Genomic DNA, 24820 nt, shown 5'->3' with positions numbered 1-24820 from the left:
TTGTTTTGTGCGCCCACGATAAGGACAGACTTTTAATTGACTCGGCAAATCATAGCACGACAGCGACTGGGCAGGGCTTTGCATCTGCAGCTCTACAGAGGGCACGAAATGGGAGCTTCGACATCTGAAGAAGCTATTAGAGTTTGTGCATGTCTTGGATACGTGGGGAATTAATGAGAGCATCTCCAACAAAATGCTTCTTTCTGTTCTTGCACTAAGTGTCCCCACAGAGACCCTGAGGAAGATTTGCTTGACTGCATGCAGCTGGTGGCTGGGGGAGCCAGAACTGACAGGTATTTAGGATATTTGTTTCTGTGCCCCACCTTACTGCTCCAGAGAGGGTGATGTGCTGGAGATGTTGTTCTTCAGAGGTGAAGAGCAGGCCTGCACAGCTGCGATGCTGTTATGTTGGCATACAACTTCTGCACAGGGAACTCATTAAACGCTTTACAAAAAGCTTTGCAAAGAAAACAGCTACTTCAGCAACCCCAGACAAGGGGCAGGTCCCTGTGCTGAGGAGTGAGAGGGCACCAGCACTTGGGAGCCTTCTTCACAAGCCTCTGGTTGTCTGCCCACCTGTCCATGAAAAAGAAAGCTTGTTTTTCAGTGTTTTTTTTTTTCCTCTTTTATTTTGCCAACATTATTATAGATACCTTAGACAAAGACAAGAGAAAATAACCTCTTTTTTCCTCTGTACAAGTCGCTGTGCCTTTTTTTTTCCCCGCTTAGCACAAACAGTGTCTTGCACAAAAATAAAAGCTAGAGCTCAAGGACTCACAAGAACAAGAATTTCCAGCTGTCTGATATCAATCTCATCAGCAACCACATCTGTGAGCTGCCTAGAAATTTCTGACTGCACTTTAACACAACTTCCTTAACCAGAAACGTTTTAAGACTTTTCCAAAACATGGTGAGCAGGAACCTGTGCATTGCCTTTGGCAGGCTGGCTGTATCAGGTGCCTTACCTGCAGGAGCCCCCAAACCACGCTTATGCTCAGTGATGGTCACTAGATCACAAGTCCATTCAGGTTTCTTGTTATGCCCTTGATGTACCACAGCCTGCTAAAGGAAGTGCCTGGTTTATTTATCGGGATGTGAGCAGTGCTTGGGAGTGCTTCCCTCGTCCCACAAGCGGCGTTGCAGTGTCCCTTGGCACATCCCAGCTACGTGACACTTGCAAAGGACACCGAGTGTCCCCCATGGTGTGGGTTAGGGAGCAGATCTGGGTGGGGATAACAAGGGACTCATCAGCACTTATAAACACAAGCAGCTCCAGTAGAGATTACCCACTGGGCAGCAGACAACCAAGAGACCTATTAATACAAAAACAGAGATCTGAACTCCATGTCCAAAGAGCTGAATAGGACAAAGAAACCCCTCCATGCACTCTGAAACGAGTCTTCCCGCACGTTACAGCAAGTTCTGTTGCAGGCAATGCCCTCCTGCTCTGCTCCACAGCAGCTGGAGAAAATTGCTAGCCTATAATCAAGATATTTTTCACGTGCCTCCGATCGTTAAATAAATGTGAAGGTCACAGGGTTGTTTTCTCCCTTCCTCTTTGCAAAAATCCATTTTTATAGAGATCAATATCTGTAAAGACTGAAAGAAAAAACAGACTTTGAGAAGCAAACCTTAACTACTTGGAAGCAGGGCAAGAACATGATGCTCTCCAGCAGTATTTTATTTAGATACGGGGTTTATCATTGCAGACCAAGGCTGACTTCTCTTCCCTTCTGCAGCCAGCTCCTTTCTTTCAGTGTCTCTCATTTCCTCCCACTGCAGCATGAAGGTGAGTGGCGAATAAAGCTTAGCACCTGGCACATCCATTCCCCACATTTCGAAGGGGTTTTCTCCCTGCACTGTGTTTTCATCCCATCAGCTGGAACAGGCTGCTTTCTTATTACTGGAAGTCCTGGAAATAAGAATGAATGGGAAAGGTTCTTGCTTTCCTTTTTCTTCATCAAGTCTCCTCTTCTACAGGCAATGTAGTGAAAAGCCTATTTAAGATTTATTCTTAAAAAAAAAAATCACATGGCAGATAAAATTCCCAAATGCTGCTGATCTCTGTGTTAGTGATCCAGCACTTGGCTCTTATTCCTCCCTTCTCCAAGCTAAGTTTCTGTGCCGGGCAGTGATCAGAGCCTTCCCACATCCCTGTGCTGTCCCTGTGCCTTGGTGCAAGCTCGCAGGGTGCTCTGCAGCGGGAGGAGGCAGCCTGAGAGCTGCAGAGGAGTGGGGGAAAAGGGACCAGTGAGGATCTCCTTTTTCTGCAGAACAAGGGGTATTTACTCCCATTTTTGGGAAACTCCAACCTGTTAAAACTGCTTCTCTGGTGTTCCAGATAAAGCAACTTTGCCCACTTTGTAGCCAGCTCATTTTTACATCAAACACCATACCGATATCCATGGAGTAGCATCTTTTCAAGGGCTAGCCCCAGCCTCCCAACCCTCTCTCCATCAGGAGGAGATGAAGTAAATCAGCTCTCAGCCAGTCCCAGAGGCTTCCATGCCATGGTGGGAGATGAATTGCATCGTTGTCTCCTATGACTAATGCAGAGTAATCATACCAGGACTTTACGAAGCGCTATACATCTTCAAAGCTCTCTATGTCCATTAGCTAAATAGCTCTACTCAGTGCAGGCAAAGAAGCAATAATGCAAGATGGGGAAAATAGTACATGTTTCCCTCCCTCTGAAACACACCTGAACCCACGTGGGAGCTTTGATCCCTTTTCACAGGACTGTCCTAGTCTTTGGGTCCAGATGAGATGAGCACAGCCCCTGCTCTCTGCAGGGCACAACACAAGTGGGAGCAGGCAGGGCCTGTTTACCACCGCCACGCTAATGAATATCCCAAATTAACCAAGCCATGTGCTACCGGCTCTGGAAATAAAGCTCCTGCACCCTCTGCTGGGAGAGGGTCGCGGATGCACAGCCCTGACACCAATGCCACCCTGTCAAAGGAGATGAACGTAGAAACACTTGTTTTACCAGGAAAATACCGACTACCTACCAGGTAATTCACATCTGTGAGATTTTAGGGAGTGCTTTCAGAATGCTGCAGAAATCCCCATCCTGCAGACGGGCGAGCAAGGAGCCCTGAAGGCAGTGCCATGCATGAGGACAGGCTCAGGGTGGGCTCCTGAGGGGACGTCTCTGGCCACCAGCCCAGGGGCAACCCTTTTGGTGTGGGGCTGTCCATGGGGAGCCCCAGCCCGACCTCCTCCCCATGCCCGTGTTACCAACCTGAAGCCCATGCAAGCAAAGGGATGTGGCTGGAGCAGGACGAGGCGTGACGTGCAGCTGGCCCGCACACCACCCCTGAGCCAGGCCCGAGGAGCTCTTAGCCCCTCATTTTAGAAGCAGCTAGCATGAAAGTCAGCACAGACCTGTGCATGCCCCTGGGCTGCTGGGAGGGGTCATGCCTACGGCAGGGGCAGGAACTGGGTGGGCTTTTAAGGGCCCTGCCAGCCCAAAGCATCCCATAATTCTGTAACTGTGTTACTACTCAAGTCTTTTGTAGTTTCCCCACTCCCTTCATTACAAGAATACACGTTTTGCCCCGTTTAGGAACCCAGTCTCACTGAATGCCTTTATTTTTGCCAGCAATGCTGCTTCTCTTCTGCAAACAGTAAATTTGGTGGGAGACCTCCTAAAAGCAGGGGCAAGCACAAACTGGGCGCGATCTCCTGCTTCTCCTCAGAAGAAGCAGCTCTGAGGTGGACGGTCATAAGAGGTGCTTTCCTGAGACTCCCTGGAAACTCCCCTGTGATTGTCCAACCGGTGGTTAATTAACATTAACTAGCAGCTATCAGCGGGTCTCTGGACTCTGATGGACACAGAGGTTTAGCTGCCAAAGACAGCAAATTAGTCTGCTCCTAATTAGGTGATGAGCTCTGCCGCTGCTTCCTAGCAGCCTTGAGGGATCCCCCGAGGAAATTCAGACTGCAGAACAGCAACGTGATTTCTCTGGCTGCTCAAACAAACAAGCGAAGAGGCTCACTCGCAGTGCTTCGTCCTGCTGTCAGCCCCTGGGAACGGGAGGCTCAGCGCCACGACTCCTCGCGGCAGCAGCAGGACGGGCTCGCTCTGCCACCTAGGGTCCAGGCTCTGCGGCCAGCTCCAGCACTCACTGCAGAGCAAACTCCAGCCCTGAGGACTGCTCTCGATGCATGCAACGCACCCCGGTGTGCAGCTCCAAGATGAGTTAACGCAGGTGGGTGTGAAGTGGTGCCACTGCCTGGCTTGCTGGGAGAGGGAGGCATCACCACCTCCATCGCTAAGAGAGCTGTTTTGTCTAGGGTGGCTTTTTTTTTATTTGCTATTTCAAACCCTTTCCACCCAAGGAGAGCATGCATCTGTGCGTTTGCTCTTACAAAGCTCCTTTTGTGCATGGCAGGGAGCTGGGACTGCTCAGCACGCCGCTTTCCTGGCTTCTTCACACTGATTTGGTGCATGTTGTTTAACCACTTTTAATTAAAGTTGCCTTAATTCATTAATATTCACTGGCTCCTTCATGCTCTGATTTCAGTAAAAGCTTCAGCTGAGTCACAAGTTTAAAAAAAAGCCACACATTTTAGCATTTGTCTTCTAAAGAAGAAATTAGGACATGAGGAGATGTAGGAACTTCATTTGTATCTTAGTGGGGAGAACCAGCCCCAAACCTACACATTGCTTTTGTGATTAAAAAGGAATTGAACAGAATTTGTTTCAGCAACAAGAGACTCACAGCAGTGCTGAGCAGAGGGAGACAAAGAAACTACAAGTATTCCTACTCAGTTTAGGTACTCAAAAGTTGGAGTGATAATGAGTCAGTGTAGCTAAAGCATCCGCTCAATAAAACATTAAAAAATATGTATAATTAAGAGGCCTGGTCATGGGAGAGTACCTGGTGTTTTGTAAAGAATGGCACTGACTCAGGTGAAGCTGACAAATTCCTGAAAACCAAGAAAGAAGAGCTGGGGAACATTTCCTTGTTTGATTTAACAGCTAAGTTCATTGGTTTAAAGCATAGCCACACAGGCTATCCAGTTATAACCACAAATCTCACCTGTGAATTGCCTCCTGTTAAGTGTCTATCAAGGGCAAGGAGATAAAAACTTGCTGATGAGTTTTGTGTGAAAGATCACGTTCAATGAAATCCTTATTCATGCCAAATTACATTAGCTTTTAAAGTGTGTCCCTTGCCCTCTTCCTCTTCCTTCCACTCCATTTGATGTCTGTCTTTCTGTTCAGCTATGCATTATTAACTTCCTTATAGAAAATGGGAGTGCAGCTAGAAGAAAACAGCAACCACCTTTGCTAAGAAGGTTTTGCTTTCCAGAAAGATGCTTTATGTCCCAAACCACCATTACGTTACTATTGATGGAAATAGGAGATTGCTGCCAAGAAGTCGATAGAGGGAAGTTGTGCTCCAGAGCAGTGATGGAGTAATGCTAAATGGACTGCTGAGATTTCATTCATGGTTCTGCCACTGAGTTATTGCACAGTTTCAGAAAGGAAAATTGAGTCCATCACATAACGGTGGTTTCTGCCTGGGGTTGGAAACCAAAGTGCTGGACTCAGGTGCATTAGTGGGATCAAAAGCCAAAGATGCCATTTTCACCTTAAAGTGCTTTAAGCTCTGTGCCCAAAATTAAGACTGACATAGCCCAGCCTGATTCTTCCTCTAGTGAGCAGTTGTACTTGCTCAGTAAGCAAAGAATAAATCTTTCTTTAACTGTTAAGAATAGCATATAGTTTAATTAGTCAGTGAATGAGGCACAGAGATAGCAGCATTGGGATCTTGTTAGGAACAGAGCTTTAACCTTGGCTGAGTTCATGGCAATGAGTTCATCCTGGAGAATTTCATGCCCTGTAACTGCAGGTGTTTAAATAACGATGCTCATTTGGAAAAACGATTTTTACTTGTCTTCTCAAAGCAGCTGCTTTTGGAGTCAGCAGGCTGTAAACTCACACAGGAGCACCCCTGAGTTACTGCAATGTCTTTGTGTTACTGGAGCTGTGAGGAGACCAGGTAGACATGCTCATATGATTGCCAGGACAATTGTAATCCTAAGGAACTTGGATGGTTTATGTTCCTGAGAACTTCTGCTAAGGCCCCAGCTTCTATTTCTGCCCCACAACAAGTGGCACTTACCACATCATGGGAAAGGATCCGGCTGCTTTTTCCTCCAGTCCAGGTGAGCAGGGTGCTGGATGCCAATAGCCAAGGACTAGCAATATCTCCTCCTGCACACTCTGCCTTGTTGGTCTGCTGAATGCATGAACTGCTCCAAGGACTCCAGCCCTGCTGCTGCTTTGGGCACAAACCAGCTCCAGGTGCAAAGCAGAACTGCCCTGGTGGCAGCTGAGATCCCCACGCAGCAAGGACAAGCTGGCACCGCAGGTACCACGTGTGCCACCAGCACCCCTCTTCCAGGGAGGAGTTTTCCACCTTCCCCAAAGTTCCCCAAAGGTGGGTTCTAGCACAGCCACCCCTCCTCACTGTGATGGGGGCAGCATCTGAGCCCAGCCCACAGCAACCCGCAGGGTTTTTGAACAGTGCATGTGATGAGCAGCTGCAGGTGCTCTCTGATTATTTAAAGGGATGGTATAAATCCCCTGGACGCATATTGTTTGTGCAAACCTGCAGGAAGCACACTGTGTATACATTACAAGGGTTTTTTTTTTTTTTTGACTGCATCAGGGAAGAGGCTGGCGTTAAGCCTGTTCAGATGACAGGGGAATGTGATCTAGCAAGCTGAACATTTTCCTGTTATATCTCGCTGGTGAGAAACATGATGAGATAAAATATAGCGATGTTATTTAAGTAGACCTTAATTTGCCATATCATCTGAGAAATGCTCGCACCTGGGTTTCTGTAATAACTTCGGGGAGGATGGGCGCTGCTAAAGGCTTGGAGCCAAGTCGTCTGGTGCAAGCAGCGGCTGCCGTGCCCGAAGCCAGCTGTTTGTTCTGCCAAGCTCCTTTCCCTGCCTCGTCCAAGTGACTGGCAGGCTTTTTAAAACCCAAGCACTCATTCCTCTTGATTCTCCTGCTTCATCTTTCTGGAAAAACATCAGTGTGGAGGGATGGATTTTTTTTTTGTCTTTTCTCTTGCAAAAGGAACCTGCTGTTTCATCAGCCAACCTTGCTGTGGAAAATACCATTAATCCATCCACTGCGTCCATAGGGAGAACACTCCAAAATCCAGCATGCGCTTTCTTAATTTAGGACTGATGCCTGCTAAGCAAGATAACTCATGAGACAGATAAAGGTGTCATTCGTTGGCTCTGAGCCTACTTTGATGACACCAGCCTCAATTTGAGCATGGTGATAAAAGGCTGGCAGGGGGGGTGAACAGCTACAGGAACCATCCCTTATCTGTCAGAACATGGCTGATGTCAGGCTTTAAGAAAATCAATAATTTTAGAGGACTCCAAATGGCCGGTGTCCTTGTCTCTGAAGGTACTTGAAATTTCTGAGCTTGATTATAGACATCAGAAAGAAGAGTGTTGTCTACAGTTAGAAATAAGAGAGCGAAGTGTGAAGGTTTAATGCCAAGACCCTCGGTCACCATCTCACACCTCCTGAATATTTCCTATATTAAAGATGTCACCAAGGCACTGAAAAACCACCAGAAACAAACAAATGAAGTAAACTGGAGAAGTGCAAAGAAAAATAAATGTGTATTTCATCTCATGAAGGTTAAATCATTAATCATTAATTCAGTATTTTTACTGAACGCAAATTTTCCATTCTGATGCTTTGAGGCTTAAATTAATGAGTGTGATTATTTAATTTTCCTCCATTTCCTTTCTGATTGCCACCGTCGCTGTTGTCTCTATCACACATATACAGTTTTGCAGCTGCCACAGTCATTCGTGTGAAGGTACACTCTGTGTCGTGCTCAGTGCTTCTGTGCAAAAGTCTGGGCTATGTTGCTCTTCCACAGTGCTAACGTAAAACCATCTCTGTCTGTGTCGTTCGGCTCCTAGCTGTTCCCTTAGAAAACTACAGGTCATTCCCTTGGCATCTGTCCCTATAAAATGTACATTGCACAAAGTCATGTTTGAAATGTACAGAGGAAATTACACATTCACCAAAAAAAAAAAAAAAAAGTCCGATTGCTATATTACAAGAGAAAGTGTGTACCATTCAATACATACAAAATGTCTGAAAATCGTACGTAAGTACCAAAGGCATTATGAGAGATTCTTTGGAGATGAAACAAAAGTGCAAAAAAGCCAAGGCAACAGAGCAAATTAAAGGAAGCAAAGCAGCGGCTGCCTTTGCTTTCTAAAGGACAACCAAACTTCAGTGCTCAACTGAGCCTGAGATTTTTACGAGCGGGAGGCGAGGGCGTGCAGCACCTGCACTCACGCCACACGAGAACAGCCCATCCCAGCCCAAAATTCACCTCTTAGCTCATCATCAGGACAGGGGCACGAACCGTTTCTAGCCCAGTTAAAGCCAAATGAGCCCGATCCTGCTATAAACTGTGATAGTATTAGAGAACCACGCTCCAGCAGGGAGCATATTATTTGCTTAGGAAAAAAAAAAAACATTCAGGACTTAAATGGCTCTTATAATTGATAACTTTGGAACTAGAGATGAATTTCAGGCTAAAGCAAGAATCGGATTACCATTTTTTGAGTGGCATTCAGCAGAATTTAACTGGAAAATTTAGCTCTTCCTGCTTATGTCTGATTTAGGTTAAACACTGAAGGATAAGTTCTACCCAATCTTGTATCTGTGAAAATAAGGGCAAATTTAAATCCTAGAGGGAGAATCTTTTGATGAGGTGGGTGAAACCTCAGTATAGGGGCAATCGGAATCTTCCTTTTTCATAAACAAACATATCAAAAATTTTGTATTTGGTTTTACCCGCTCTCCCGCCACCAAAGAAAGAACTTTTCCCCTGTGCATCTTAGATGCAAAATTGTCTGCCTTAAGGCTTGTATGTGCACGTGTCTGTACACACCTACACATACAGCAATATGCACGTGCACGTGTGCAAACCGCATGCACGCTTTTGCAGCCAAAGTCATGTTGTCCTTTTATCTTGCGCGTTATGGCGAATTGTGAACTTCATTCAACCTGTACAGAATTTACAGTTCAGATGAACAGCAATGAACAATATATAGAAATGCAGCAGTTAAGTATTTTAGGGCTGTGTGTTTTTGTTTTGCTCCGGTAGTTTTTAAGTAACATTGCAGAAACAATCTTGTTTATTTTAGCTTCCTGGTAAAATCTGGTTAAAGAAGCATTCAAATGCAGTGCGTTTCTTCACAAAACAGGACCTTCGTTTTCCTCTTGTCCCAGTTATGTTGAGTCACACCACTAAACAGGCAGGTAACGCTTTGTTTGGTGTCTCTTCAACACACATAGGCTCATTCACGTAAGGATACCTATCAGCATTTGGCATGTAATGTGCAATCTGTGTGCAGAATATGTGGATACCGTGCCAAAGTGACACCAAGCAAGATAAATTTTATAAATACAATGGCTATACTGGAGAAACAGGAGTATAGTTTTAGTGTACGGGGCATTGCTGTATAAGAACAGTGGCACCCACCTATAGGAATTACTGATAAAAGAATAAAACATTTATGAGAATAATTTATTGAATCTCCTAAAGCATTTGATATAGCTTGCAGCAACTGCAACTATGTTTAAAATCTGCTCTTGAGTTAATTAATTACCAGCTGCATCTTGTTTTGCCTCTGTTGTTCCTGAAAGTCTCAGGTTCTCTACATAGGTATGTGATTTTTTGGAGGAAAAAAAAAAAAAAAAGGAAGAAAATTCCTAATTCAGATTTTAGTGTATGGGGTCAGGTAGTGGGGAAAAGTAACCAGTGCAGAATGGTCCATGTCCTGCCTGCTGACAGGAGCAACTTCAGCTCCAGGAAGGTGCTGGACCTGTGTGGGTAGCCAGGCAGGACAAAAGAGACCTGGCACCAGCTTTGATGACTTTTTCAGGCTATCAGCAAGGACTGAACTCAATGTCTACAGAGATGTTAGAGGAATGAGCCCTCTGCATTCCCATCTGTAAAAAAATGCCCTTCATGAGCATCACTGCACATGTGAAATACCGGGTCATGGTCATTGTGTGTTACAGTGAAATGCTGCTTCTACTAATGGGAAGTGCCCATGGCATGCTAAAATGTGGAGGGGTTTTCTCATCTGGGCTTGCAAGGTTTGTGCCAGCCTTTTCTTGTGTGCAGTGGGAAGGAGGGAGCTTACCCCAGCATCCACAGTCAGCAGTGTCAAATGGAGCTGAAATTCCAGGGGAGGCTTCACCGGCAGCGTGACATTCAGCTCTAATTTTGGGCCAGAACCGTCTCAAATAGAGTTTGGCATGGTTTGTACCTGAAACCATTAGCCCTGCCCTAACGTTATAGGCATAGCTGCAGGTGAAATCTAGCCTGAGCTTGGCACTGAGTTTCTGAAAGCTTTGCAGCTGCAGTTAGCTCAAGTTTCTCAGGACTAGGCAAAGAGATGCTGCTTGAACAATTAATCTGAGGCTGTATTTACAGAAATCAGGAGAAGGGAAGATGCTCTCAGGTTCGCTGGCAGCTTTGGAAATAGCACAGCTTGGACTAGCTGCTTTCTGTGTCTCCCTCTCACCAAGCTGGAGCGTGGCAGGCAAAGCCACACGCATGCACTGCTGAAGGAGACCAGGGTCTAGAAGGCAGCTCTTGCTTCAGGGACCAAAAGCATCGACACTGTTAGTCTGTGAGCCCTTCTCTGAAATGTTCAACTTGCCATGAAAACCAGGACTCAACCCCCATCCCTACTTCACTGCAATTGTCTCTAGCCAAAGGGACAAACCCTGACGAGGTACTGTACAGAGGGGCAAAACAGACCCCATCCATCCCTGCGCTGGAGGCTCCAGCAGAACAAACCAGGGATGTGTTGAGGCCATGGTGGCTCAACAGGGAAGCAAATAAATTGCCAAGAAAAAAACAAAACTGTCACGCTAACAAGACATAAAGACTCTCTGGTGCATCTAGAGATGCCAGCCCGAAAGAAAGCCTCGGAGCAGAGTTCTGGCATTACATGTTCGCTTGTACATGGTCTGGACAAGGAAGGTGAGGACACAGGACCAGTGTCAAACTAGATTGCAGCAGCAGCACAAGAGACACAAAAGACTGCAACAACAGCAATGTGGGCAAATCCTGAAGGCCTCGTGATTCTGCTAACACAGCGGGGAGAAGAGTGGCAAAACTTTTATGGCAACAGGGAGGCAGCTCAGTGCCCCTCCACGAGAGGAAGAGATGCTTCCATGAAGTACGGATATGGCACAGCTGCAGGGTCCTCAAGATCCCCGAGTGTTGTAGACAAGCATCGATAAAATCTCCAAAGAGGGTTTCCAAAGTCTGAGAGTCACATCCCCCTGCCCCTTGGACTGGGCTGTGGGCACAAATGCACACGTACACCAGAGCTGGGTGCAGGTGAGAGAGCCCTATGGGAATTAGAAATATGGCAAGTCCCAAATGTGTGGGATCTAATGGCATCTCTTAAATGAAGGCCAGGTCTCTGCCCTTGGCATCGCCTGCGCTGCTCTCCCTGCTCCTCCAGCCTCTCAAGAAAGCGTATCTGAGATGTTCTTCTTCCGAGGCATCTGGGAGGAAAGGAGCTTGTTATGTGCAGCCAATGCAACTCACATTATTTTCTTATTTTCTCCCCATGTACACATTTCAATGAACCACAGGCGACAAACGTGGTTTTCACCCCTTATTAACAAGTAGTAGAAGTGGAGTTTGTGCATGCTGTATCACAGGGACGGGACAATGATCGGTTGCAGCATGAAAGACACTTGGTATATCAGTGTTACCTACAGAAGCACCGCAGCACCCTACGTGATGGGTCTCTGGGAGGATGGCGTCTCCCCAAAGTGATACTTTTGGCAATGTGACTTCTTCAGGTACTACAGCAATCTGGGAGTGCAGATACAGCTGGAGCGTATTGCTGTCTACTCATCTCAGGCTGCATGCAGTAGCAGGCAAAATTGAGAGTACAGTCAGTGAGATAGTCTGGAAAGCACATTCGTACATTAAAAAGGACTCGGCTGCTCCTCCTGCAGCAGCCGCTCCTTGCCGCTACCTAAATTACAAGCGTGATTAATACTGTATCAAAACATGTGTAATCCCTCTCCCTCTAGACACTAATATAAGGCAAGCAGTATTGTGTCACTGGGGCATCAAACACTAAGGATATACTAAAGAAGATTCCTATGCATTATTATTATCATTATTATTTAAAAAACCCTATTGTTATTGTTTAAAAAAACAACCAACCCACAGCCTTGCCCTAAGCAGCTTTTGCGCTGCGACGCAGAAAAGTTTGTGTGCTAAAAGCAAGAGTTTGCTTTTACACTGCCATGCCACATCCCTCCACGTCGCAGCCTCAATGTTACGTGCAGGTGAAGGAGCTTTTGTATCTGATTTCCTTGTTCCCGGTTCATGGAAAGGAAGCTGACCAAAACAGAAAATGCTGACCCAAAAGAGGGAGCGGGTGCGGGAGGAAGAGCGCACGCGGTCGAGGCTTGGAGCACTGCTGGCACAAGGAGGAAAGGACAGAGGCGAGTGGCTCGCTCAACCTGAAGGCTCACACGAGCGTGGATGGAGAAACAGAAAGACTCAGCCTGCTCCTGGGCTTTGTAATGGGATCTTGATAAAATTCTCGACACTACAGGTATTTATATGGGATAACTCATATATATTCCCAAGGAATTTCTTCTCAGGGGAGTCCTGAAGCAAGCCAGTATCATCTCCTGCTCTCCTGTAAGATGAATTTTTCACAAGGCCATAGCAGTTGCTGTTCAGGCAAGAGGAAGCCTTTCTGGGTGAGAAACAAGAAAATCCTACTTCACACCACCATCTGAACACCCAGCTGGAGCCTGGCTGGCCCCGACGAGGTGACTGCACCCGTGGGTACCTGCTGGTTCAACCTGACCCTGGATTCCTCCTCTGGCCTCTTCAGGACAGAAACTCCAGTTTGTCTTTTAATGCTTTCATTTTGTTTTTAGCAATAATGTTGCTGCGATCATAATGGTCTGAGGATATAAGGGAAATGAGGTTTGCAATAGCTCCCTCCTGAGAAATATATGAACAAATATGTTTTTCCTTTCTCTTGGGTAACTGTTAGGGAGGGGAGCACTTGTATCTGCAGCGATACTCTGGCTTCTCAGGTAGATTATACAAACTTGTTCTAAAAATTCACATAATTTAAAATCTTAAAAATCAATTAAAAGTGTAAAAATAGACCTATTTATCTGTAAATAGCAATGGCCCTGCAGGATTTAATTGGATTTATTAAGCAGCGTTTGAAACAAAATACATTTTTAGAAAACCTGATCTGTCGCATAGTCTGTCTAAAGAAAAGTAATGGCTTTCTGAGCTGAACAAGAGTTTTTTTTCAATGAGTTCCTTGATATATCTGTTTTAAAAATTACTGATAAGAAAATGAGTCAACAAGGAAATTCACATACAAAATCTGCACTTGAGTAACATTAAAGTCTCTTCCCAAATGTTGGGAAATTGGACTTATGGCTAGTGCTTTGTTCTCATGTCTCAGGGTCACGTTATGAAAGGCCACCTGCACAGAGCTTGCAACATCTCCGGCCACATCTCCTCTTCAGAGACACGACCTCCTCAGACCACTTGAACTCACGCTTGGACTTGAAGCACCCAAAAACTGACTGGGACTTCAGGTCCCGGTCTCAGGGGTTGCCCCATCCCACAGGCAGGGTAGTCTGTAGTATTTTACCCAGACCCAGATTTTGGAAAAAAAAAAAAAAGTCCAGAAGTTTCTCAGAGACCAGATTCTGGGCTCTGGTTCAAGGCCACAGCTTCACCTCCTGCATCTCAAAAGCAGGCTCTGTGCACATGTGGGCACCGACACCCCTGGAGCAGTTCAAGACGGCCTGCTGGAAATTTGGCCTTCACGTGTTCTTCAGCTCTCCTGTGTCCACACTTGGCATGGTCTAAAACTTGTTTCGGTCCTTCAGTGTCTGCCAAAAAATAGGGAACCAGACACGGCAGGAACAGGGGAGCAAAGACCAGCCCAAGAGAGGCTCAGCAGAAGGACAAAGTTGGCCTGCACATCTTTTTAAAGGTCTTTATCACCAGAACTGCCTTATTAGCAAAACATAAACAAACTGTTTGCTTCTAAGCTAGTGGTTAAGACTTTTGGGAGGGAGATTATCGCCAGGAGTGTGTGATATGGTCATGGGGAAATTGAGGGACTGAAATTGAAGACTTTGCAGGGAGTATTGGACTATGATTTAGAACAGGAATAAAATGATTTTTGTTGATAAGGAACAAAATCTTGAGTTAGAGCAGGCTCTGCTCCTATTCACACAGGCCCGAATTAATTCTGGTATAATTTAACCCAAAAATCCAGGTCAAGCCTTTTTGCCTGGATGAATAAGAGGTGGTGATTTATGGCATGGCTGTGGATGGGGCAGGGGGGGTCAGAATTTCTTTGAAATGATGCTGTGGATAAGGGTGCAATATTGCATATCTCTTCCAAACGATTCTCTATGCAATTTGTAGCAGCAAGATGCAATCTGTGCTGCACAGATGTAAAACCCATTTTCTGTTATCATGTGGGACAAATCTAACACCTTTTTAAATCTACAAGTCAGGAGATCTTTATAAACTTTAGTGTAGTAACTTACTTGAAGAGGGAAAACACAATTCTTCCTATGCAGTCCCTAAAGGAGGCAAAAGATAGACAGATTTCAGCATGTGGAAAACTCGGAGGACACAGTGGAACTGCTTCTCAGGACACACTGGCTTTATGTGTGTTCAAGGGTGTAACATCAGCTAGGCAAGAGAAAAGGGTTTTGCAGTAAGAACTGGGAAATGCACATTCAAAATAGAGCCAATAAAGCTTCAAATTTCGGACACGATGAAAATTATATCCCACAGATATTGTGCCTTCATGTCCTGTTGACTTTGCCTCCTATATTAAAGACAAGGCATTTACCTTCATGGTAATAGGATGGCACAACATCATCCTCATCCTCATCTGCAGCTTCTGCCTTTATATTGTACACTTATGTGCCAAATTTCCAGCAGGCCTTAAAAAGTAGTTGCAAAAATATAAAAAATAAATAAAATAAAATAAAATAAAATAAAATAAAATAAAATAAAATAAAATAAAATAAAATAAAATAAAATAAAATAAAATAAAATAAAATAAAATAAAATAAAATAAAATAAAATAAAATAAAATAAAATAAAATAAAACAAAAAGAGATAACAGATGTTTGTAATCTCTGATTTAGACAAAATTCACAGCGAGCAGGCAGGCTGGACCAATGTTGATTTTTGCCTCACCCAGTGCCATTTCCGTTCTTGTGGTCACTAGAAAAGACATGCCTCCAAGTCTGATGTGGGACCTGCTAACATTTCTTGTTCTATCAGAAGGTATCTAATTTTGCAACATGCCAAGGGCAAATCTGCACAATTTACAGCCATTTTGCCCTCAAAGACGAAAGGTCTCAGTACTGAAGTCAAGGACATCACTGGGTTCACTTTGCACAAAGAAATCCAGAGCCAAAAGGAGTCTGGGAACAAAAGCAGAGAGGGAAAAACTGCAGAAGGAAAAGGATCAAGTTGGAAGGGAGGGAAATAGCAAGGCTGGAAATCAAAGTTCCCTCTAAGAAAAATGTTTTTCCCTTCTGAATGACAAAAAATGGCAGAAAAAATTGTGCAGAGCCTTTCCCCACTCCTCAATCCCATGCGAAGACCTGTGTGTTAGGCCTGAGCACTAGCAAAAGGATGGTTTTATTTCCTGTCTGCAAGCTCTCATACTGCTCCCATATCTTCTCTAGGGCCAAAATAGTCCTGGGTCTCCCCTGGTTGCTGCTAAACAAACGGGAGGAGAGAAGGCTGTGATTCTCCCTTCTGCCCAAACAAGTTCAGCCTCTCAAAGGCCATGCAGAAATGAAGCTGTCACCTAAATATCCTTAACAAGCTTTTGGTACACACGGGAGAGATGGGGTTTGAAATTGCAGATACAGCCCTGACTCTTGCAGAAAACACACATGAGATTTGGGCTGTAGGTGCACAGGAGGGTTCAGAGGCACAACACTGGCCATGGTGTCCCAGCCTTGGAGATGGATCCCACAATACACTTTGTCTGATCCATCCCCTTGCAAAATAAATAAAAAATAAAAAATCTCTATCCATGTAAAAGATCACTTGGTGGCTTTGTTTTGGTGCCAAAAGCAACTCTGAGCATCACTTTTCCCCTTGCCTTCCCCCAGCTGAATGCACTGCTGAGGTTCCTGATAGCAACACAATGGTCTTTCCAAGACAAACAAAACCAGCAAAATGGGACAGACTTGGATTGGCACAACTTGTGGGCACACACAGAGAAGAGGCTTCTGAAAGATCGTGAAGAAATGAAGAAGTACCTCTTAACTCAGCTTGAGGGATCCAAACAACCCAACGATGTCCAGAGGACACGGGTGTGCGATTCGTGGCAGGGCAGAAGAGGACGGGGAAGATTTTCATGGGGCTTAGTGTGTGCAAAAGTGTTCAGGCACAATGCAAACTTTAAGAAAAGGGCCCAACTCTGGCCAACAGGGCTTCAAAAGGATGGAGCTCAGCACGTAACTCGCAGCAACACGGGGACCACAGCATCTTGCATATCCGCCCTCTCCTTTCGGGCTGGTGCTGCTGGGACTCCAGCACAGCACTGCTGGCCATGAGAACGGCTCCACATCACGGCAGCCCTCCTGAGGGGTTGTCTTTGATTTGCCTTTGCTTCCAAAGCATCTCCAGGTCATGTCAACAGGAGGAGAGATAATTAAATATAATACATGGTTTAAAATACAAAATTCCAGCCACATAGTCTCTTGTCCTCTTTCTCTGTCTCATTTCTCTGCTCTCTGGGTTTTCTCAGAAATATGTATGAAATATGAGCACGCAAGCTCTTATTTCTGAGTTTTTCAGTTTCCTAAGCTGTTTGACAAGGACAATTTCCAAACCATTCTGGTTCAGAACCTGTCCCGCTCTGAGGCCGTGTCTTCTGATCATGCAAATATTCCAGCCCCTACCCCTCTCCTCCAGAGGCCTACGCAACATTTCCATGTATTATATTGGAATTATACCACCTGCCTGATGGTCAGTGAGGAACCACAGAGTAAAAACACCCCAGTAATTTTCAAGCGACCTGAAGTCTAAGCCAGAAACAGACAAATGTTCATTCCACAACTCCAAAATACCTAAAGGTGTCATCACCAGTGCCATGGGATGGCAATTCCCACATAACACTGGTCAGCCACCAGTCACTGCGACCTCCAAAAGCCCTGACCGGGTGATTTATTCCTGCCCTGCATCTCTGAAAATTCCCAAGAAATGCAAATTGCCTATCCTGCACCATGAAATTATTTCACCTAATGATCTCAGAAAGAGCATATGAAAGAAATCCGGACTTCCCGGCTCCAGTTCGCTCACCACCGTCACCTCTTCCACAACTGCAGGCTTGGACCTGCTCGTAACCCCCCCAGAGTAAGCTGCAAGAAAGTCTCCGCCAGCTAAGGGTGTCCTAGAAGGAGGAAACCCTTAGCTGTCTATCTCCTTGAGAAGTTCGACGCGTGGACAGCCGGAGCGGGCAGCTGCCGGTGCTCGGATGTGGCTCGGCGGCTGCGAGGAGGCCTCACTGCCGGGGGGCTGACCAGCCCATGTCACTGAAGGGTCCCTCGCCCGTGGCTGACCTGGGAGGAGGCCCGCAGGGCGTGCAGAGGTCAGAATCGGTGTCCGATTCCCCTTCTGCGATGTAGGGTCTGATTTTGGCCACGGCTGCATAGCAACCGTTGTTAAGGATGTCCAAATTCTCTTTGGACTGGGAAATGCTAAAGCCGCTGAAAGAGCGCTCCAGTTCCTCGTGGTCTACCGAGGGGATGGAGATGGAGGTGTCGCTGTCTCTCAGGGCACTCTCGTGGTGTTTGGTTGTAATGTCTTCGTTCCGCAGGTACTCCGCGCTCGCCCTGTGCCCGCCGCTGTAGGCCGACAAGGAGCGCTCGTGGGAGGGCGGCGGCGGGATGCGGACGAGCAAGCCGGGGTCTCCGACGGGCGAGGAGCCGTGGCTCTGCCGCTGGTAGGCCTGCTGCTGGCACGAGGTCGAGGGCGGGCACGTGTTGGTCGGGGCCGGCGGGGCAGAGAAGTTCTTCTGACCCATGGAGCTGGTGGACCTGATGATCTTGATGATGCAGCCGTTCTTGTCAATGTGCTCCCTGCTGTCTTCGGGGCTGTGGTAGGGAGGTGCCGGGTCGGGTTCTTTGGAGCCAAAATAGGCCTCCGTCTCCGTTGGTGGGATGCCCATCCTCTGCATATAGATGTTCACCAGGAAGTCCAGCTTCTTCTCCATCGACTGAACCTGCAAAACACCACAGATCCAGTGCTACATGCTGCATGCAGGCTGAAGCAATCTAACAACCTGAGCATGAGCAATTTCCAGTCAAAATGTGGGCCTGGACTTCATAGATGACCTCTGCCTACACTGACCTACATCGAACTGGCACTTTTAGTAAATATTTAATTGTCCTATTCTGAAACAACCTTTCATTCTCCACCTTGTCACAAGGTTTTCCTTAAGCTCCTATAATCTTTTTGGCATGCACCAAATTCCAGGAGAGCTGGAGGACACTCGCATCCTGCCGGTGGCTTTCAGCTCCTTACTGCCTCTGGCACTTGCCTGGGCTCAGCTGGTCATGGGGATTGCTGGGCCTTTTTTTTTCTGGAAGGATTTTCATCTTCAGCGAGGCTGGCAGCTGCAGAAGCCAGGCTCACGGACTCATTTGGAACATGTCTAACACAGTGGCACTGTGCCATTTTCAAAAATAATGTAGACTTTTGGTAGACTCATCAAAAAAGAAAGTCAGTAAGGAACAGACTCCAAAGTGTCTAAATCTGCTTTGAATGTAGCACAGGGGTTTCTAAGACATTTAGTGACCTTTCACAAAATCCATCTTGATTCCTCTTTAAAATATTCTCAGCTCTTATTTTTGTGTGTGTGTGTGTGTTTTTTGTTGCTTTTTTTGTTGTTCTTGTTGTTTTTTCTTTTCTGAATGTTGATATCCCACAGGAACAAAAAAAAATAAACAGAAAAGCATCCAGAAAAAAAAAAACAATGACAATAATCCCACAATGTATACCATGCCCTCTGATAAGAACCCCTCTTGCCCCAGTATACCTGTTTTTCAACTTTTCCAAGCCTGCCCATCATGCTGGGGTCTTCGGGCATCTCTCCTTCGGCTGGCCCTTTGGTCCGATCCTTGTCGGTCATGGAGGATCCTCTCCCAACGATCTGGTCAACTCTACCGGGATCAGAAAATCCCCCCACCCCCGGAAAAGGACTGGAGTCAGTCGGAGGCAGCAGGCAAGGGGGGCTCCGCTTGTCGCGCCTCCGGGGGACAAAGCAACAGCCTCTCTCCCAAATAGCACTCCAAATTACTCACAGACACGCGGTGGCACTGAAGTGTTAATTCAGATGCAAAATTCAGAGCAGTATTAGCGGAGTTTGAAATTATCCATTTCTGTTTATACGGATAAAATCTGGCACATTATGCACAGTAAATTTACCCACTGCAAACAATTTCTGTAACTGGCCTTCTTCCAAATCAATTAACTTTTTATTTGCACTGAGGCTTTATTATCTTGGGGGAAGATCAAGTTTTCTGTCTAGCGTATGTCAATGGGATTCTGTTCAGTTTTTGCAGCAGTTTCCTCTCGTTGATGCAAATGTAAGTGTGTAATTCCCGTGTCCATGAAAATGAGCCGCTTGCCCTAAGACCCAAACAAACAGGCGCGGTGCTAACTGTTTTAGTGGAATTACATTGTGGCTGAATTTAGTCATAACCCACCAAACAGTACCAAACTGTTTTCATCTCAATGCTACTGCAATTCGCACCTGTATCATCAGACATTTTCTATTAGCAGGGCTCCAGGCTGCTAACAGCAGAGGATATTCTTGCAACATCAGCAGCTAAATCTACTGGGCACGATGTTTGGCACCAAGTTATTTACACATTTTACATTTGCAGTTCTTTCTTCCCAGTCTAGAAGCACCTGAGCTGATACACAGCTCCCTGTGCAGAGGAAGAAGGAGGGCAGAGCCAGTCTGGAAGCTGGAAGTCAAATTTTTTTGAGGCACCAAATGAATAATTTTCTAGAGAGTAAGCCCTGAGGCTTGATCCCTCCAAAATCCAGGGAGCAACCAGTTTTGGAATAGCTTGTTAATGACAGCCCAGTTTATAACCCAGTTCTACACCAGGCAAAATTTACTCTTGCATAATGCACCAAAAGTAAGGGTGGCAGGGGAAAAGAAGGGTTAATCAATCTGACTGAAACCAAGTTGAGGTATCTTGAGTGGAAAACTCAAAATGCTTCTTACGCAGTTCTGCCGTGTGGGCCATGGGTCCATGCACCAGGAGAAGGAAAAGGAAGGAGCTGAACACAGACAGACAGGGGAAAATGAACAAACAAAAACCAAGGAAAGGAATGAGACGTGAGGCTATTTCAACACAAGAGCCATCTGTTTTCTTCACATGTGACAGGGACTTACTACATATGTTGGCTGTTGACATAAAGGGACAGATATCAGTGGGTATAGACCAGTGTGGCTCCCTTGGCTTATATTAAAGCGACAGCAGTTTACAGCACCAGAAGGTCTGGCTCAAAGAGATGAAGTGGGTGAGCACATCACACCAAAGACAGAAAATGTAAGCCAACCATTATTTTGGAGTTTAGCTTTGATCCCAGAAGATACTTCATTTGGGCAGGGATGCGACAGAATACCATTCAATTTAAAAAGTCATGTTTGATCCTTTGCTTAGCAATATAAGCACAGGAGTACAAGGAGCACCAAGTGCTATAATTACAAGTGTGAGGAATATGCATGCCTTATTTCTCTCTTGTAACGGGAGAAGCAAATTATCGACATGAACAGGAACTCCCCACAAGGGATGCAATTACTGACATGACATACAGCACAGGGAATCCTAAGACAATGTTGCTACCATGTAAGCAAAGAGGTATGAAATCGGATACCTCGGGCTACCTTGGTTTGGAATCACAAGTCAAGGCGTGGTACAGCCACTGTACGAACTCCTCTCCTGTATGCACAAGCAAGTAAACTAGTAAAGCAATGAACATGCATTTTAGGAGGCTCAAAGCCTAATCACTACTGAGTAATTCGGAAGGCCAAGAAAAATCAGGGTGCTCTGTCCCACCTAGCACAATGCTACCACCAAAACGTGTGTACTAACAAACATGAGATGTCCTTCAACAGGTGCTGAGTAGAGGGGAGGCAGGACAGACTGTTAACAGAGAGGAAAACTGAACATAGTCATGCTACTGGGTATCCTAATAGCAGAAAGAGCCTCTTGAAACCCTATTTCTAACCTTGCAGAATTTCAGGAAGGACTTCTGCTCTCTATCATGTCCTTAAGAGAAGAGCTCTCCGTACTGAGCTCATATGACCCACGTGAAGCACGGTGGGCAAGGTGCACTTCACAGGCAGAGGGATTGACAGTATCGTGTAGAAAAACACTGACTTCTTCCATCAGAATGGAGACAACTTGCCCCTAGACCTGCTGTCATTTAAAAGCAGGACCGAAGCCCTTCACAGAGCTGACCCATAAAGCATTCAGAAGCCCTTGCCCATGTGCCCTTGATAGTAGTGCCTAGGGGAACTCCTCCTGATGGGATCGTTCCCTTCCTGGCTGTACTGTAACCCAGCCCTGAGGGGTCATCTTGTGCAGCTCTGAGAAACCAGAGCCAGATCTCACCTTGGAGGCAGGGCCTGCACCGAGCACGGTGCGGTGGGCAGCTGGGGGACACTGGCCTCAGGGCAGAGAGGGGCAGATGAAGGTGACCAAGCCCTTCTCTTGCTGCCTGGGGGGGATATACCAGGCTCGAGGTCTCCCACCTCATTGCTTCCCATGGAAGAGGCTAGAAACCAGGGGAGAGTGCTCCTACCCTCAGCCAAGTGCAGAGATTTCATTTGTGTCTTGTCTGATAAAAGAGAAGAGAGAAATTTCTCCATGAGCTCACAACCTAGCTGTGCCTATCTGAGCACCACAAGGACACAGCCATCAGCAAAGAGCAGGAGGCCCTTTTAGCCGTTATGAAAGAGTCTGGGATCTTGTTCAAATTGGGCAGCAAAGCTCACAAGATGAAGAAGGGAGATCATATTCTACCTTTGCAAGCAGTGAGGAATAGTGCATATTCCTACTGCGTGACAAGGGACCACGAATCTTCCCAGAGAAGCCAAATCCCCCTTCTGCACTACACCTCGTTGGGAGCCTTGTGCCTTCCCAACACTTATCTGGGATGTGTTGAACACAAACGTGTGGAGGGAAGCCTTCAGCTGGGGCTTTGGAAGATGCCCATGCTTTTCCCTTCATGGCAAAAGAGAATTCAAAGATTTCTGACGACGCATGACAGCATGCCATCTGCTGCCTTCGATATATGCTCTGCTGGGTCTTAGCTTGGGAGGGGGAGAGAAGCGGGTTGCTCCTTAAAGTGAGCTTTGATATCTTTCCTTCTTTCTAATGATACAAAAAAAATGTAAATTCTTGCATCAGCCACAGTGCAGGTTTTCTCATGCTTCATTATGCTTCATGCTAACAGTACATGCAAAGAGGTGTAATATGTCACCCTCGGGCCAGAAGCAGACATCAAAAGGTCAAACAGCTCAAATGAGATAAAAATGAATTGTTTGGGGATATATATTCAGTTATTTTCTGTTTTCTTTATCTTTTATAGTTTGTTACACAATCCAGGCATTGAAGCCAAACCCCCTTCATCCATGTCATGTGACTGGCTACTTACCTCCTCATTTTTCATTAAAGTTTGCTCTAGACGTATTTTGACCAACATCTCTTGTCTAAAAGCTCCAGCTGAGGTTACACCTATTTCAGAACAGGTCCATGCTACACGAGCAGGCCGGGTGAATTAATCCAAATTCTCTGTGTGCACAGCAGGGAGCAAACACCCGCGGCCAAACCACAGCCACGGACATCCAATAGGGTCCGGCTGCCTTTGCTGGGAGCTATTTGCAGAAATAGTTTGGCTGAACTGAGCCCTCATCACTAAAGCACCACAGTGCAATCCATGGGGCTGAGATAGCTCAGGGGACATCACCGGATTTGGTTTCTCTTCCCTCACTGGGTGTTTTCGTATAATCTGGGCACTGTTTGGCTAAAGCAGGGATGTGCAGGCTAAAAAGGAGAGGCTGCTGTAGCCCCTGGGGACCCCACATCACACTGAGATGATGGAGACGATCACAGCAGCTGACCCAGGGTTTTTGGGCTGGGGCTGGGGCTGCTCAGAGCTCTGGGACACATCCATCAGACTCTTGGAGCACCTCGCAACTCCCACTGGTGTCTGTGGGAGGATGCAGCTGCCTGAAATTAAGGACAGCATCAGTCCTTTAATGGGCTGGAACAGATTTCAGCAGCCTCCTGTACTCTGCTGCCTGCTGGAGCCTCTCAGCCACAGCTCAGTAAAGAAATGGGAAAATTCCTTTAAAAAGGGAGCAGTTATAAACCAAATATCTTAATGTCGCAGGAGCCTAGAGGGCAACTGCAAATAGATCTTTAATCTGACAGTTAGTGTTAGACACTGTAAAATAAAGGGAGAGGGGGAGAAAGTCATTAACATTAAGCTGATAAAGCAACAGGCTTGGAGTGAATAAAAATAAATATCTCAGCTTGGGACATTTTGGATCTCCTCCCCTAGTACCCATCCATCACCTTTTCTGTGTGCTAGGCACTAGCTTTCACGTCGAAACCTTATCTCTATTGCAGGCCTGTTGCCCACCTAACCTTATAGGTAAATCAAAAAAACAATCATCCATCTGAATCTGTATTTTTATTTTAATTTCAAAATGTTTCTACAAATAAGAAATTTATTTCATTTTTAAAGACCTGTTTGAGGCATCATCATTTGGGGAAAAGAAATTGAAAAAATGCTTTTCTGAAAGCATCTTTTTCCCAAGTATAAAGCTTGGGGCTTCTGGAAAATTCTCTACTTATTTTATTTAATCTTTGAGCTGGCTGAGTGGGAAAGGTAAGCTTTCAATATTCCTTTTACTCACATTCCTCTAGTGAAGATTAGTCAGAGAAGCTTAAATAAAAATCAAGAGATTTGTCATGTATTAGCTGTTAGGGAGGGCAAGTATATTTAGAAAAAGAAAAAAAAAAAAGCTGAGGCTAAGCTTGCTGCATTTAAAATCACCTACTATTTGTACACAGAAAATAACCTTCTGGCAAGTATTTATACCTGCCCTGTGATCCAGTGGTCTCGATACGTGGTGAAATTGCTACTCAGCTCTCTGCTGGTAGAGACGACCTGAGAAAGCCTCAAAAGAGGTGGTTCAGCTTTGGCATCAGTTTTGGGTACGGTTTTATCTAAAGTGAGAGCTTAATAAGGGCAATAAGAAAATCTCACTGAGTGGCTGAGGGCTTTGTTAGACTCCTTTTCTTTTCACATGCAAAATCAGGACCTTTTTCTGAATGCGAGTCTCATGGTGGTAACTTTTTAATGGTTTTTACCTCCGTGGTCACTAGAGTTGCATCAGCAAAATGAGACCACTGCATTTCTCAGGCATGAAACACTTCATTCTTACTTTGCCCACCGAGATGAACTCATTTCACAGTCCGAAGAGCTGCAAACAGAGCCTCCTTCACTTGAATGTAGGGCATTTGTTCTTTTGGAAAGTAGATGGTCTCATTTATATTGGCTTTGTGGGTAAATATTCCGCTTTTTATATTTGAAGATAGTCTGATAAAATATGAGATTTTAAAAAGATAAAT

General features: G+C 45.7%; 1 protein-coding gene across 9 annotated transcripts in view; it reads right to left on the bottom strand.

Moving 5' to 3' along the window:
- Positions 1-7649: 7649 nt before the first annotated feature.
- KCNQ2 (potassium voltage-gated channel subfamily Q member 2) overlaps positions 7650-24820 on the bottom strand; it is a 71290-nt gene continuing 54119 nt past the window's right edge. For all 9 annotated transcript variants that reach the window (XM_080558010.1, XM_080558011.1, XM_080558014.1 and 6 more), the window contains 2 exons: positions 19195-19318; positions 7650-18378 (listed from right to left, as the gene is read on the bottom strand). In XM_080558010.1, coding sequence (XP_080414136.1) covers positions 17659-18378; positions 19195-19318 — 844 coding nt within the window. In that variant the 3' untranslated portion in view covers positions 7650-17658. The remainder of the gene's footprint in view (positions 18379-19194; positions 19319-24820) is intronic.

The sequence above is a fragment of the Anser brachyrhynchus genome (genome assembly GCF_964034855.1).
Source record: "Anser brachyrhynchus genome assembly, chromosome: 16".
Classification (NCBI taxonomy): Eukaryota; Metazoa; Chordata; class Aves; order Anseriformes; family Anatidae; genus Anser; species Anser brachyrhynchus.
The sequence above is the reverse complement of the archived record's forward strand: the minus strand, read 5'-3'. Positions and strand labels throughout refer to the sequence as shown.